Below are 17940 nucleotides of genomic sequence, written 5' to 3' on the forward strand. Positions count from 1 at the left end.
GGGGGTGGAACCCCCATCTTTTAAAACCAAAAAAAAAAAAAAAACAAACCAGGACAAAATCCGCCCCGGGAGGGAATCGCGATCTAGCTGCACTTACTCCAAACTAGGCTAGATCGAATTTTGTTTATCCTATCCAAAACATAAACGTTTGAAGAATGCAAGAGAATGGCTGAGGACAGAGTCACATGTGCCCTAAACCTAAATCACCAAAGTATGGAAAATGGAAAAGTATTTACAATTCCATATTTCGATATGATTCGTCCAAATTCAAAATTCTGCTTTTCCATTGGCTATTGGCTATTACACTTGTAGGTAAGATACTTTTCCATACTTTGGTGATTTAGAGCACTGGAGACAGAATGTGGAGGAAATAATATAGCAACCTTCTGAACAGAAGAAGGTACCTGTAATGTTATCCGAAAATGACTACTGTCCAAGGACTGCCCTTACCTATTTCTGTTTTATGACATCGAGCAAGCATGGGACAGATTTTTCTTTGACTCATGGTGAATCAAAAGATCCACTCGACCGAACCGGAAAATGACCAGGTACATAAATGACCATTAGGTACGTAACTAATTATACAGGGTAGACGTAGACGCACAGCTTTATTTTTTCTGAGCTCAGAATTAAATTTGTCAGACTAGTAGTAAGCTTGGATTGTAGCGCGCCTGCCTTATAAGCACTAGGTCGAAGATTAGATTCCCACCCAGGATGAACTTTATCCTAAACGAATAATGTTCGTTCTCAGAACGGCTGGCTTTCCTTCTTCTCTTCCATTTCGGGACGGTAAAACCTTAGCAGTTACAGTTCTCGCTATCAAACCTCTTATTTATTATTATTATTTTAACAAATAAGATCATGTGTCCTCTGTCCGCTCTACAGGACATGGCGGTCACCCGGCCAGTTTTTCACCATGCTCGAGTCACTTTAACCACCCATAGTTCCAGATACCCGGTAATCTTAGGTCCGTCATTATCAGGTGACCTTATAGAGGACATGGCGCTGTAATTGGGGTATGCTCATCCTGAGGACTGATATACCCATTAGTGTGCTCACACGACCAAGTGTATAATCAAAATAATCTAGATTAACCCTTTGATACCAAGTGTATAATCAGTGATCCGTCTTCGTAGGACCAAATTTAATTCTGTATAATGACAGCTGATATCCGTCGTTGTAAGACCAAATCTTGTATAATGACAGCTGGTATCCGTCATTTTAGGATCAAATCCGTTAAAAATATCATTGAATCCGTCTTCGTAGATTGAATCCATCGATGAAGGACCAAATATCGTGTAATGGACGGCAGAATACGTCAGGGCAATGTCGTCCAAGTCTACAAGTGCGTGACGCCAGGTCTACAAGTGCATGACGACAGGTCTACAAGTGCGTGACGATAATCTCGTCGTCGATGTCGTCTCGTTCGTCGTCTGTTTCTTCGACAACCTGGGCGGCCTTAGCCTCAGCGGCGGCAATGGCGGCGGCCTTCGGATCCTCTGCGAGTCGCTTTTGGCGGCGCGCCTTCATCATGTGCCGCACCTGGGGGATGAAAAACAAGTGTCTTGTGTTAGGGAAAGCCTTTAATTTGTGACTGAAAGGGTCTTGTGTTAGAGGAACCCTTGATTCGCGACTGAAACCTATAATCAAAATGAAATAGATAACCTTTTGATAGAAAGTGTATAATCAGAATAAACTAGATTAACCCTTCAATACCAAGTGTATAATCAGAATAAACTAGATTAACCCTTCAATACCAAGTGTATAATCAGACTAAACTAGATTAACTCTTTGATACCAAGTGTATAATCAAAATAATCTAGATTAACCCTTTGATACCAAGTGTATAATCAAAAGCTTTTAAAACCGGACATTACGAGTATTATCGTAAACCTATTTCTTATCCTGCTTGAATGAAAAAGGGCATTTTTACGACCCAACGTTCAGTAATACGTCAACGCCTTTTTTTTACTTTTAGTATAGGTATGTAATTTTATCCACCTAGATGTCCACCCTTTTTTGAGTCCCAGGCTTCTGACCCAAGTCTCGAACCTTACGTACCTACCTAGAAAGATATTAGACAGCTAAGTTAGAGAGTTCTTGATTTTCATACCTACTAAATATAGGTACCTACGTTACGTAGAAACTTAAATGCAAAATGAATTCTGAGATTGAGTTAAATATTAGCCATTAACATTCCATATTCCATTGCAGAATGTGTTACCTACCCACACACACGGTCACAAATCAAGCGTGCAACTTTTTGAACTTTCCGATTGGCCTGAAAACTTTTGATGTATGTCCGAGTTGGTTGTAAATTATTTCAGCTGGTATTTAAAAATATGTAGTCCAGTTAGTGACCTGATAGAAATGCATTATTATTTTACCTATGGTTTGTAACTACATAATTATATTGAGGTGCGCCTACTTTACAGTTGACCGAAATCGATCGACATGGACTGGAATCCATATAAGTAGGTAAGATCAAAGGATTTTCGAGTCTATACCTATATTTTTAATTTTATTTTCAGGTAGGCACCTATGTAGGCAGGAATCTTTTATAGCTATACCTATTCACCGTTCATTTACCGAAAAAAAATCTCGTGATATCACTGTGCCATTCTCGAGATTTCACGAGAATTTCACACGCACAGCTCTGTCTTGTTAAAAAGGCTCTAAATTTTAAGTTATAGGCAGATATTTTGAGCTGGTTCTTACCTGAGTAAAGTCACCCATGGCTGATTCTTACCTGTGTAAAGTCACCCATTGTTAATTATTACCTGAGTGAAGTCACCCATTTCTTACCTGAGTAAAGTCACCCATTTCTTACCTGAGTAAAGTCACCCATTGCTTACCTGAGTAAAGTCACCCATTGTTAATTCTTACCTGAGTAAAGTCACCCATTGCTTACCTGAGTAAAGTCAGCACCGATGAAGGCCTGTTCCATACCGATCCATATGGTGATAGGGCTAATCAAAATAATCTAGATTAACTCTTTGATACCAAGTGTATAATCAAAATAATCTAGATTAACCCTTTGATACCAAGTGTATAATCAGAATAAACTAGATTAACCCTTTGATACCAAGTGTATAATCAAAATAATCTAGATTAACCCTTTGATACCAAGTGTATAATCAGAATAAACTAGATTAACCCTTTGATACCAAGTGTATAATCAAAATAAACTAGATTAACCCTTTGATACCAAGTGTATAATCAAAATGAAATAGATAACCTTTTGATAGAAAGTGTATAATCAAAATGAAATAGATTAACCTATTGATAGAAAGTGTATAATCAGACTGAACTAGATTCACCTTTGATACCAAGTGTATAATCAGACTGAACTAGATTAACCCTTTCATACCAAGTGTATAGAGGCAGGCATAACTAAGTACCTATAGGTTCTTTACTTTTGATACACCCTATGATTTTAATCAACACGCAAAATTTTTAATGGCTAAATACCTACATCTACATAACTACTTAAGGATTTTTTTCTCTTAAATCTCACAAATTAAAATGAAAATTAAACTCCCAGGTACTTGAAAATGTCTGCAATCAAGATCTGACTTTGATTGTTATCCTGACCACGCCCCTATATCACGACTCAAACTGATTTTGAACTCCCATAATGGATAGTGTTATAAATGATTAAAAAAGCAGAATGTAAAAAAAAGAAGCCATAATTACCTAGGTATATTCGATAGTTAAAAGGCAGAATGGATTATTTATTAAAACCCAGCCATATTATGTAGTTTCCCTGCAAGGACTAAAAGCTAGAAAAGATGTAAATTATCGAAAAAAAAATAAAATAAAATAAAAAAAAATAGATATGTAAATTCTCACTTTCTTAGTAAGTTATCCAAGTGTGACTGTTAACTTATCTCAAAAGGTTAACTTGATAATGTTAACGCTATGAAAGTTGTTGCCTCCTCTGTTATCCATACATAAATGTTATGTATTACTAAATACAGGTATGTAGTACGTACAGGGCCGGATTAGCCCCCCGCGGGGCCCGGGGCAGTTTCAAAGGCGCGGGGCCCCCAGTTTGAGCTGATCGAACTTGAAATTTTCAGCGCCGCAGGCGAAATTTTTACAACTTTCGAACCGTTTGTCTCATTTCACTGAAATTTGGTAGAAACAGAAATGGAACCGAGTGATTCAGTCCTTTGGATCGCATTTTACATCCCATTTTATGAACAAAAATTCTAACTCTCAAGTCAGACTGAAACAAATTTTGGCGAATTAGATGTTTGGAATTGATGCTTCAGTGCAGCTTACAATCAAATGAATGGTACCTAATAAAATACCTTGCCTTGGCTGGGATTAAATCCGCGCCCTACTGGTTCTAGAGCGCCTATTAAACCACCAAGGCAGGTAAATCATTCCATCGGATACTCCATAGAGATTATGTTAAAGGTATACTGGGAACACTAGGGAGTTCCAGGCATTTTGCTCAGTTAATCTCGGTTTTATGACTTTACCCTTGAAACCGTACACTATTTATGACAGTTTATGACAGTGAGACGGTTGTTTATGACACTAGGGCTCAAGATACCCAAGACCTATAATAATACATATGTATGTAAGTAGGACCTAGAATAGGACCTATAATAATAACAACATAAGTAAGTAGGTATTTGATTGAATTACGGTTCTGCAGGGTAGATACAGAAATTCTTTTACAGCCACCAATGGCTGAGTGTGTGTTACACTAGGTTTTGCAATCGGGAGACCGGGTTTTTTTGTCCTTTATTTGGGATTTGGTGTGTAATAAAGTGAATTTTGCGTTTTTATTTCGTAGCAATGAAACAACTGCTACATTAGACGCATGTGGTCTGTGTCGTAGCATGCCCATCCCGTAGTATGCCTCTCATCAGATGGGCGATAAGAGACACAATACTTCCCATTTAGGTGCTGGGTCAACACGAGAACACCAGAAAGTAACCCGTTGAAATATTTGCAATCGAAAAACGAGTGCAAATTTTTGTCGATGGTGGGATTCGAACCCGGGACCTTCTGCATGGCAAGCAAGCGCACTACCACTGGGCCAACCGTGTCCCCCATCTCCTTCTCCGTGATCAAATAACAACCTATGCATTCCGAGGTGCCAATCCATCATGAGGTCTCTCACTTCGAACAAATTGTCGATTGCGTCTATCAGGTGCTATTGGCAAATTGTATGATCCATTAGTGTGCTCACACGACCAAGTGTATAATCAAAATAATCCAGATTAACCCTTCAATACCAAGTGTATAATCAAAATAATCTAGATTAACCCTTCAATACCAAGTGTATAATCAGAATAAACTAGATTAACCCTTTGATACCAAGTGTATAATCAAAATAATCTAGATTAACCCTTCAATACCAGAGGTACTCGATACAACGTTCGTCCTTGGCAATTTTAAGTCTTAGTGTGCCATTTTTGCTGCTATTATTGAAGTTATTGATGCTATATTATTGAAGCCATTGATGACGCAGAGAGTGTATTGATGATGCAGAGATTGTGAAATACTCCATCAAGACCAAACTAAACAAAGGTGATTCCCCTTTCTCCTTTCAGACAGACGAATCTCTAGGATGGCTTGAAAGAGCGTTCTTATTAATTACTAGCTGAATTCCGTCGCTTCGCTCCGGAATCCTGCTAGTTCATCCCGAGGCATGGCCAAGCTTGTGGAAAAGGCATGGCCGAACTTGTGGAAAATAATAAAAATACGGTCGCGCTGCGCGCTCCCTATTAGATGCATAGTTATCAAACTAAAAACATAAACGAAACTCAAAATGTTGGTCGAGAGCTCCGCGCCCTACTGGTTCTAGAGCGCCTATTAAACCACCAAGGCAGGTAAACCATTCCATCGGATACTCCATAGAGATTATGTTAAAGGTATACTGGGAACACTGGGGAGTTCCAGGCATTTTGCTCAGTTAATCTCGGTTATTGAAAAATTCTAACTCAGGGGCGGGATTAATGCCTAGGGCATTCTCTTCCATACTTTGGTGATTTAGAGCACTGGAGACAGAATGTGGAGGAAATAATAAAGCAACCTTCTGAACAGAAGAAGGTACCTGTAATGTTATCCGAATTGGACTACTGTCCAAGGAACTGCCCTTACCTATTTCTGTTTTATGACATCGAGCAAGCATGGAGCAGATTTTTCTTTGGCTCATGGTGAATCAAAAGATCCACTCGACCGAACCGGAAAATGACCAGGTACATAAATGGCCATCAGGTACGTAACTAATTATACAGGGTAGACGCACAGCTTTATTTTTTCTGAGCTCAGAAGTAAATTTGTCAGACTAATAGTAAGCTTGGATTGTAGCGCGCCTGCCTTATAAGCACTAGGTCGCAGATTAGATTCCCACCCAGGATGAACTTCATCCTAAACGAATAATGTTCGTTCTCAGAACGGCTGGCTTTCTCCTATCCTGTCCTTCCTTCTTCTCTTCCATTTCGGGACGGTAAAACCTTAGCAGTTACAGTTACCGCTATCAAACCTCTTATTTATTATTATTATTATTATTTTTTAAACAAATATTAAGATCATGTGACCAAGTAGTGTCCTCTGTCCGCTCTACAGGACATGGCGGTCACCCGGCCAGTTTTTCACCATGCTCGAGTCACTTTAACCACCCATAGTTCCAGATACCCGGTAATCTTAGGTCCGTCATTATCAGGTGACCTTATAGAGGACATGGCGCTGTAATTGGGGTATGCTCATCCTGAGGACTGATATACCCATTAGTGTGCTCACACGACCAAGTGTATAATCAAAATAATCTAGATTAACCCTTTGATACCAAGTGTATAATCAAAATAATCTAGATTAACCCTTTGATACCAAGTGTATAATCAAAATAATCTAGATTAACCCTTTGATACCAAGTGTATAATCAAAATAATCTAGATTAACCCTTTGATACCAAGTGTATAATCAAAATAATCTAGATTAACCCTTTGATACCAAGTGTATAATCAAAATAATCTAGATTAACCCTTTGATACCAAGTGTATAATCAAAATAATCTAGATTAACCCTTTGATACCAAGTGTATAATCAAAATAATCTAGATTAACCCTTTGATACCAAGTGTATAATCAAAATAATCTAGATTAACCCTTTGATACCAAGTGTATAATCAAAATAATCTAGATTAACCCTTTGATACCAAGTGTATAATCAAAATAATCTAGATTAACCCTTTGATACCAAGTGTATAATCAAAATAATCTAGATTAACCCTTTGATACCAAGTGTATAATCAAAATAATCTAGATTAACCCTTTGATACCAAGTGTATAATCAAAATAATCTAGATTAACCCTTTGATACCAAGTGTATAATCAAAATAATCTAGATTAACCCTTTGATACCAAGTGTATAATCAAAATAATCTAGATTAACCCTTTGATACCAAGTGTATAATCAAAATAATCTAGATTAACCCTTTGATACCAAGTGTATAATCAAAATAATCTAGATTAACCCTTTGATACCAAGTGTAAAAAAAATTCTCACTTTCTTAGTAGGTACCTAAGTTATCCAAGTGTGACTGTTAACTTATCTCAAAAGGTTAACTTGATAATGTTAACGCTATGAAAGATAATGAAAGTTATTGCCTCCTCTGTTATCCATACATAGGTATGTAAATTATCGAAAAAGGAAGAAAAAAAAAAATTCTCACTTTCTTAGTAGGTACCTAAGTTATCCAAGTGTGACTGTTAACTTATCTCAAAAGGTTAACTTGATAATGTTAACGCTATGAAAGATAATGAAAGTTATTGCCTCCTCTGTTATCCATACATAGGTATGTAAATTATCGAAAAAGGAAGAAAAAAAAAAATTCTCACTTTCTTAGTAGGTACCTAAGTTATCCAAGTGTGACTGTTAACTTATCTCAAAAGGTTAACTTGATAATGTTAACGCTATGAAAGTTATTGCCTCCTCTGTTATCCATACATAAATGTTATGTATTACTAAATACAGGTATGTAGTACGTACCTACCTAGAAAGATATTAGACAGCTAAGTTAGAGAGTTCTTGATTTTCATACTTATGTTACCTAGCCTAGACACCTAACTGAAAATGAATTCTGAGATTGAGTTAAATATTAGTCATTAAAATTCCATTGCAGAATGTGTTACCTACCCACACACACGGTCACAAATCAAGCGTGCAACTTTTTGAACTTTCCGATTGGTCTGAAAGCTTTTGATGTATGTCCGAGTTGGGAGTTGGTTGTGAGTTATTTCAGCTGTGGTATTTAGAAATATCTAGTTCAGTTGGTATCCTAATGCCTATTATGTATAGTATACCTACCTATGCAATATGCATGTTAAGGTGGGTCTACATTACAGTCGATCGGGAACTCAAATAAAGTAGGTAAGATCAAAGGATTTGCAGATTTTTTTTTTACATATAAGCACCTATCTACTTCATTCAGAGCCCCCAATATAACTCCGCAAGGCCTAAATAACCCCGGCTGCGTTGCGGGAATGGGATATACACCAATAGTTGTCGCTTGTCGTGCATCGCTCAGGATTAGCGTAGACGGTAAATTATGCCAGCTACTCATGCTCAAATTATGCCAGCTACTCATGCTCAAATTATGCCAGCTACTCATGCTCAAATTATGCCAGCTACTCATGCTCAAATTATGCCAGCTGAGACCGGACCGGCTGAGCGGACTACTCATGCTCAGACCGGCTGAGCGTTTGACAGATCTCAAGATTTTTCCGCCAAACACGTCCAACTTCCGACGGTCTGAGAGCATGAATGGCTGGAATCAGGTGTGTTTTAACCTATATGTATTTGATTCTTACCTGAGTAGTCACCCATTTCTTACCCGAGTAAAGTCACCCATTGCTGATTCTTACCTGAGGGAAGTCACCCATTGCTGATTTTTACCTGAGTAAAGTCACCCATTGCTGATTCTTACCTGAGGAAAGTCACCCATTGTTGATTCTTACATAAGTAAAGTCACCCATTGTTGATTCTTACCTGAGTAAAGTCACCCATTGTTGATTCTTACCCGAGTAAAGTCACCCATTGCTTACCTGAGTAAAGTCACCCATTGTTAATTCTTACCTGAGTAAAGTCACCCATTGTTAATTCTTACCTGATGAGTAAAGTCACCCATTGCTTACCTGAGTAAAGTCAGCACCGATGAAGGCCTGTTCCATACCGATCCATATGGTGATGGGGATGAGCTTTACATGAGTAAAGTCACCCATTGCTGATTTTACCTGAGGAAAGTCACCCATTGTTGATTCTTACACTAGTGAAGTCACCCATTGCTGATTTTTACCTGAGTAAAGTCACCCATTGCTGATTCTTACCTGAGGAAAGTAACCCATTGTTGATTCTTACCTGAGTAAAGTCACCCATTGCTTACCTGAGTAAAGTCACCCATTGCTTACCTGAGTAAAGTCACCCATTGCTTACCTGAGTAAAGTCAGCACCGATGAAGGCCTGTTCCATACCGATCCATATGGTGATAGGGATGAGCAGCTGCTGGTAAGGTTTCTTCAGTTGATAGGCAGTGGCGGAGAGTAGCTCCAGACCTCCCATCTCTTTGCCTTCCGTCTTCCTTTGCTTCTCTCCATATCTGAGGATGGGAAGAGAAAGAGGAAATGGTTAAAGAAATACTGGTTAAAGATTAAAATGGTTAAAGAAGATGGTGGAGCACGGTTATTTTTTCTTTTTTTTTAAAGATGAGTGTTCCACCGCCGTTTTTATTTCGTAGCAATGGAACAACTGCTACACTAGACGCTTGTGGCCTGTGTCGGAGCATGCCCAAATCGTAGTATGCCTCTCATCAGATGGGCGAGAAAAGACACAATACTTCCCATTTAGGTGCTGGGTCAACACGAGAACACCAGAAAGTAACGGCTTTATGGTTCTCTGGACAAAATTTGCACCACCATTTTCGTGTTCCTGGTAAAAAGACCTTTACGGGAAGAGGGGAGGAAATGGTTAAAGAAATGCCGAAAAACGATGAAATTCTGTTTCGTGTTAATATATAGGCCGGGCGGCGCTTCGAACTCTTGACGTTCGCGCGCCTCCCGGCACGCTTGATACTGGTTAAAGAAGATGGTGAAGCACGGTTAACCCAGTGGTAAAGCGCTTGCTTGCCATGCGGAAGGTTCGGGGTTCGAATCTCACCGGGCACTAAAGGGCCCCGCAGAGAAATTCAAGGGACACTGCTATTAAATCAGGAGGGCCCTAAGGCGAAAAGAAAAAAAAAAGCACAACATTTTGATATCTATTTCTAAATGTATGATGTATAGTTTCGAGTAGCCAATATTGATGTTAAGATGACAGTACCAAATGATTAATAGCGTACTTGGGTTGGGTGACAGTAGACTGTATGGATGACTGTATCATTTTATTGATTTGACTGATTATTGGTTTAACCGACCGACCGACAGACGACACCGAAGCGAATACAATAGTCCGTCCCTTATACCTTTTTTATTACTATTGTAATAATAAAGGAAGGACGGACTAAAAATGGCAAAACATTTTGATATCTATTTCTAAATGTATGATGTATAGTTTCGAGCAGCCAATATTGATCCTAAGATGACAGTACCAAATGATTAATAGCGTACTTGGGTTGGGTGACACTAGACAGAATGGATGACTGTATCATTTTATTGATTTGACTGATTATTGGTTTATTGATAAAGGGAGATAAGTCCTGATTCAATCGCGAAGCCAATCAATGTGAAGGTAGTCTCTTACTGATTTCTTATCAATGAAGTTAACCCTTTCGGTGTCACTCTCTCCTCTTTCTTCCTAACTCTGGTGTATTCTTTTTTTCTGGTGTATAGTATTCTTTAACCCATCAAATATACGAGACCTTGTTTAGACTGCTGGGTTAAAGGGCCTTTTCAGTCCTATTCGGGCAGGATAAACAAGGTACCTGTATATTCTATTCTAAAATTCTACTCTACATATTTATTGATTGAGACTTAAGTTATGGACAGATGAACACCGATGTTTTTATTCCGCAAAATAAATAAACAAAGAATTGATAACAAAGACCAACACATGAAATAACAAAACAATGTTGACATAAATTAGGTTTACAGAATTGAATTTGGTTATAACGATTCATCAGCTGCAGCTGTGAGCTGTGAGGTGCAGAAATCTCAAAGTTCAATTTGCCACTATACTAGGGTTGCCAACTTTTTTTTCGGCATATACGGAACAAACTGGCAAAATGGTGAAAAAATACGGATTTCCCGATTTTTACCCGGAACAAAGGCATGCACCCCCCCCCCCAAACAAAAAACTATTTTGCATCAAATAAAAAAAAAGAACAAATACCAATGAAGTAATTCGAAATAAAAATATCCTTGTACCTATCCTTGGGTAAAACTGCTTTACCTAAGGCTAAGGATAGGTACTAAATTACAAATAATCCGTTTTTGAATCCGTGTTACTAAAAATCACATGCTAAAAGGCTGAAAAAATACCTACTTGTCTCGCGGGTTTTTGTGTTTTTCGTACGTACCTATACCTATCTTTTTAAACTTTTTTTTTTTTTGTAATTTTTTTCTGTTTATTAGTCAGTTCCCGTATTTTCCATAGATTTAAAAAAAAAAAAACGGAACAAAGGTGTGTTCCGGCGGAACATTTGATTTTTGACAAAAATACGGATTGTTCCGGGAAATAACGTACGGTTGGCAACCCTACACTATACCGACGAAATCAACTATCCAGAGATTTTTTTTTGCTCCCTAGAATAAGAAGTCCCAGAATGGGTTAAGAAAGAATAAAATCGATCACTTAAAGCTTAAAGCCTTGGCATGTAGAGACAACTTCTTTTTTCACTATTAGGTCCTCGCTGATTCTGAGGTGATAGTAGTCCGAATCTACCTAGTACAAAGATGTTTAGGATAAGCTACCGTTTAGAACTGTGGACTTTAGAATGGATAAAAATAATTTGTAGAACCAACGAGTTGAGTTCTAAGTTTTAACTGGAAGATTTTACATTGTTTGTCTGTAAGATCAATTATTTATCCTTCCGTTAATTTGTAGGAAGGTGTGTTTGTTAATTTGTAGGAAGGTATGTTTGTTTTACAACTTTCGAACCGTTTGTCTCATTTCACTGAAATTTGGTAGAAACAGAAATGGAACCGAGTGATTCAGTCCTTTGGATCGCATTTTACATCCCATTTTATGAACAAAAATTCTAACTCTCAAGTCAGACTGAAACAAATTTTGGCGAATTAGATGTTTGGAATTGATGCTTCAGTGCAGCTTACAATCAAATGAATGGTACCTAATAAAATACCTTGCCTTGGCTGGGATTAAACCCGCGCCCTACTGGTTCTAGAGCGCCTATTAAACCACCAAGGCAGGTAAATCATTCCATCGGATACTCCATAGAGATTATGTTAAAGGTATACTGGGAACACTAGGGAGTTCCAGGCATTTTGCTCAGTTAATCTCGGTTTTATGACTTTACCCTTGAAACCGTACACTATTTATGACAGTTTATGACAGTGAGACGGTTGTTTATGACACCAAGGCTCAAGATACCCAAGACCTATAATAATACATAAGTAGGACCTAGGACCTATAATGTTAACATAGGTAAGTAGGTACTTGATTGAATTACGGTTCTGCAGGGTAGATACAGAAATTCTTTTACAGCCATCACCAATGGCTGAATGTGTGTTACACTAGGTTTTGCAATCGGGAGACCGGGTTTTTTTGTCCTTTATTTGGCATTTGGTGTGTAATAAAGTAAATTTTGCGTTTTTATTTCGTAGCAATGAAACAACTGCTACATTAGACGTATGTGGTCTGTGTCGTAGCATGTCCATCCCGTAGGACCTACGTCCCTCATCAGATGGGCGATAAGAGACACAATACTTCCCATTTAGGTGCTGGGTCAACACGAGAACACCAGAAAGTAACCCGTTGAAATATTTGCAATCGAAAAACGAGTGCAAATTTTTGTCGATGGTGGGATTCGAACACGAGACCTTCTGCATGGCAAGCAAGCGCGTTACCACTGGGCTAACCGTGTCCCCCATCTCCTTCACCGTGATCAAATGGCAACCTATCCATTCCGAGGTGCCAATCCATCATGAGGTCTCTCACTTCGAACAAATTGTCGATTGCGTCTATCAGGTGCTATTGGCAAATTGTATGACCGAAAGGTACTCGATACAACGTTCGTCCTTGGCAATTTTAAGTCTCAGTGTGCCATTTTTGCTGCTATATTATTGAAGCCATTGCTGCTATATTATTGAAGCCATTGCTGCTATATTATTGAAGCCATTGCTGCTATATTATTGAAGCCATTGCTGCTATATTATTGAAGCCATTGCTGCTATATTATTGAAGCCATTGCTGCTATATTATTGAAGCCATTGCTGCTATATTATTGAAGCCATTGCTGCTATATTATTGAAGCCATTGCTGCTATATTATTGAAGCCATTGCTGCTATATTATTGAAGCCATTGCTGCTATATTATTGAAACCATTGATGACGCAGAGAGTATATTGATGATGCAGAGATTGTGAAATATCCCGTCAAGACCAAACCAAACAAAGGTGATTCCCCTTTCTCCTTTCAGACAGACGAATCTCTAGGATGGCTTGAAAGAGCCTTCTTATTAATTATTTACTAATGGTCGACCAGGGATAAAGGACAGAAAGTGCAAAGGACTAGAATCTTATATTATAAGAACGAGATCCATTCACTCATTCACATTTCACAGTTCACATTTCATAGTTCACACACTGATCGCTCTATCACGAGACCTTCTGCATGGCAAGCAAGCGCGTTACCACTGGGCTAACCGTGTCCCCCATCTCCTTCACCGTGATCAAATGGCAACCTATCCATTCCGAGGTGCCAATCCATCATGAGGTCTCTCACTTCGAACAAATTGTCGATTGCGTCTATCAGGTGCTATTGGCAAATTGTATGACCGAAAGGTACTCGATACAACGTTCGTCCTTGGCAATTTTAAGTCTCAGTGTGCCATTTTTGCTGCTATTATTGAAGTTATTGATGACGCAGAGAGTGTATTGATGGTGCAGAGATTGTGAAATACCCCGTCAAGACCAAACTAAACAAAGAGCCTTCTTATTAATTATTTACTAATGGTCGACCAGGGATAAAGGACAGAAAGTGCAAAGGGCTAGAATACTAGATAAGACCAAACTAAACAAAGGTAATTCTCCTTTTAGACATCAGACAGACGTAGGTAGCTCTAGAATGGCTTGAAAGAGCGTTCTTATTACTGAACTAATGGTCGACCCTGTAGGGATAAAGGACAGAAAGTGCAAAGAACTAGAATACTAGATAAGACCAAACTAAACAAAGGTGATTCTCCTTTCAGACATCAGACAGACGTAGGTAGCTCTAGGATGGCTTGAAAGAGCGTTCTTATTACTGAACTAATGGTCGACCCTGTAGGGATAGAGCACAGAAAGTGTAGAGGACTATAATACAATACATAGTGCTTATTAGTACTGCTTGAATAAAGAGTCCCTTTACCCTTTATCCCAACAGTTTGCTGCCACTATTATTGTGGTCAAATTCTCAAATAATGCATATCTCCTTCGAGAGACATTGAAAAGAAACGACAGGAGGAAACGTGTTGTGTGGAGGTCTTAATATCGACTGAATTTTATTCGGGAAAACGACATCAAAATCTTTACAAAAATGTGTGGCTGAAACTCTCGCCACAGGTGATTCTCCTTTCAGACGTAGGTAGCTCTAGGATGGCTTGAAAGAGCCTTCTTATTACTAAACTAATCGTCGACCCTGTAGGGATAAAGGACAGAAAGTGCAAAGGACTAGAATACTAGATAAGACCAAACTAAACAAAGGTGATTCTCCTTTCAGACGTAGGTAGCTCTAGGATGGCTTGAAAGAGCCTTCTTATTACTGAACTAATGGTCGACCATGTAAGGATAAAGGACAGAAAGTGCAAAGGACTAGAATACTAGATAAGACCAAACTAAACAAAGGTGATTCTCCATTCAGACATCAGACAGACGTAGGTAGTTCTAGGATGGCTTGAAAGAGCCTTCTTATTACTGAACTAATCTCGACCCTGTAGGGATAGAGCACAGAAAGTGTAGAAGACTGTAATACAATACATAGTGCTTATTAGAACTGCTTAAATAAAGAGTCCCTTTACCCTTTATCCCAACAGTTTGCTGCCACTATTATTGTGGTCAAATTCTCAAATAATGCAACGTTGGGGAACTCTCTCCATTCTGACATCAGACAGACGTAGGTAGCTCTAAGATGGCTTGAAAGAGCCTTCTTATTACGAATGGTCGACCATGCAGGGATAGAGCACAGAAAGTGTAGAGGACTATAATACAATACATAGTGCTTATTTAGTACTGCTTGAATAAAGAGTCCCTTTACCCTTTATCCCAACAGTTTGCTGCCACTATTATTGTGGTCAAATTCTCAAATAATGCAACGTTGGGGAACTTAAGGATGAACTTCCATACCAAAACTCTTTAACACTCCTTGGACTTACTTGCACAATCCATCATGGCTTGGAAATCTCAGAATTGTCAGAATACCGCAGTAATAGATCGAGGAAATTATCGAAGAATGTTCTGCAATAGACATGGGTCGCAATATTCACAATCATGCAACATTCACTTAGGTACACGACTCAGTGAATAACACAACTCTAACCAGTCTAAACCCCTGGTCTACGGTCTCAAGTTAACTTTAGACAAACTTTCAGTTAGGGTGGATTTCACCAATATTTTTTCTGTCCCTAGAAGGCCTGTTAGGTTCCGTTTGATTTTTATAGGTAAGGCTTAACAAGGCTGTTAAGGTAATAATAGGCTGTTTAGGGACTAAAAATGAAGTTGGTGAAACACACCATAAGTCTATTTGTGGGCGTTTTTCTGGGTTTAAAATCTCATTTGGAATCCCTATTGGTGCAGTTCATTGGTCAAAGAATGTGAAGAAGCGGGATATCATGTCGCCGGACGGAGGGTAAAACCTCGGTCAAACCTTAGCCTCAGCAGATGTACAGTGACGTATGTTGAACGTCTATCAAAGAAACAAATGCAAAGTACTAACTGTCACTCTAGAAAGGTAACACACTGTTACCTACTACGTCTATCAAAGAATTGAATGCAAAGTACTAACTGTTACTTTAGAAAAGTAACACACTGTTACTTTAGATTTAATAGTTCTTAACAAGTGGGTCTCCCGCGTGCAAGGCGAGCGCAGTGACCACTACGCCATGGGAGCTGACAGCAGATGTACAGTGACGTACGTTGAACGTCTATCAAAGAAACAAATACAAAGTACTAACTGTCACTCTAGAAAGGTAACACACTGTTACCTACTTCGTCTATCAAAGAATTGAATGCAAAGTACTAACTGTTACTTTAGAAAAGTAACACAATGGTCAAACGTTAGCCTCAGCAGATGTACAGTGACGTACATTGAACGTCTATCAAAGAAACAAATGCAAAGTACTAACTGTTACTCTAGAAAGGTAACACACTGTTACCTACTTCGTCTATCAAAGAATTGAATGCAAAGTACTAACTGTTACTTTAGAAAAGTAACACACTGTTACTTTAGATTTAATAGTTCCTAACAAGGTGAAGGTGGAATGTGGTGTCTAAACAAATTAAATCGGAATTCAAATGGCGTTCCTTAGCCGCACACTCAAGTCACTTAACTTGTACGAAATTAACTCTTAATTACTTTGAACACAAGATCCTGATCCTAACACTCTACAGCAGGGGTGGCCATAACGTGGCTCGCGACCTCTCGCGAGACGATCTTGTGCGGCTCTCTAGTCATGGTTCATTCTTGAAAAATTCCTCATCCGGAGCTGAGGATTAGAATTTCCATTCTGAAGATTGTAGACCAAAATTTTAAAACATTTCGCCCGCGGCGGGGCTCGCTCCGAATCGGCTTTATGGAATTGCGGCTCCCGAAGGTAAGGTTAGTGGCCACCCCTGCTCTATACTCTATGGCGATGTTGTTGGTATTAACACTATTAACCCGAATGAACTCTGTGGACCCCACTGGCTCCACTCGTTGATGGGTCACTGAAGTTAAGCAACTTTGCTCGTGGATGTTATCTGGATGGATGACAATATGGACAATCGCGTGCTGCTGGCTTTTTCCGGTCCCACTCAGGCTGGGTGAGGTTAATGTGAGGAGTCGAGGAGCTTTTGTCGTCGAATGTAGAGTAAAACCTCTGCTGATACAGTAAAAAAAGGGCTTTAATGTTGATAGATTTTCTAGCGTTTCTTGGGTGTGGCATCTGTGGTAAAACCCTCGTTGCTGCTTGGTAAACACATTAGCAAAGTCTCTTGACTTGTGTTTGCTAAAAGTATAAAAAACACTGAAGTAGCTATACCTAACCACATAGTTGTTAGACACTCAATATTAAATGCTTTAATTATATCTAGGTGCACCTACTGGGCAACCGGGTATGAGCAAAGTTATGTTCCATGTAGCGTCTTCTGCGTCTTTTAAATACTTTTAATAGATACTTACCCAATACCTTCATAAAGAAAAGAAGATAAAAGAAACTGATTGGCAAGAGAGGAAGGAAGAAATTTGGAATGCTAACCGACATTTTGCAGGGAAGGAGCAACAAACTCTCTAATGAAGACACCATACAACAAGTGCAACAGGTGGTTAGAACAAACTACCTACCTAATTGTAGAACAAACTAATATGTTTAGTGTATAGGTGGTAAGTTACTTTAAAACTGGACAAATACATAATTACTATCATCAAATATATGATATATGTTCTTTTAATAGTAGATATCACCAATTAACTATCTATCTTTAATGGGCAACGAGCTAATGACCTACCTTGACTAGTTGAATCTCAGAAGATAGACAAATAAAATGAATGTTCATAAAATTAAAATTCTGATTT

At 38.7% G+C, this 17940-nt stretch overlaps 1 protein-coding gene across 1 annotated transcript in view; it reads right to left on the reverse strand.

Moving 5' to 3' along the window:
- Positions 1-9629, reverse strand: part of LOC103519288 (UNC93-like protein) — a 15786-nt gene extending 6157 nt beyond the window's left edge. Inside the window, exon 1 of the mRNA XM_026830845.1 lies at positions 9457-9629. Within this exon, the coding sequence (XP_026686646.1) occupies positions 9457-9582 (126 nt within the window). The 5' untranslated portion in view covers positions 9583-9629. The remainder of the gene's footprint in view (positions 1-9456) is intronic.
- Between the last annotated feature and the right edge of the window lie 8311 nt (positions 9630-17940).

This window comes from Diaphorina citri, unplaced genomic scaffold (genome assembly GCF_000475195.1).
Source record: "Diaphorina citri unplaced genomic scaffold, Diaci psyllid genome assembly version 1.1 scaffold2648, whole genome shotgun sequence".
NCBI lineage: Eukaryota > Metazoa > Arthropoda > Insecta > Hemiptera > Psyllidae > Diaphorina > Diaphorina citri.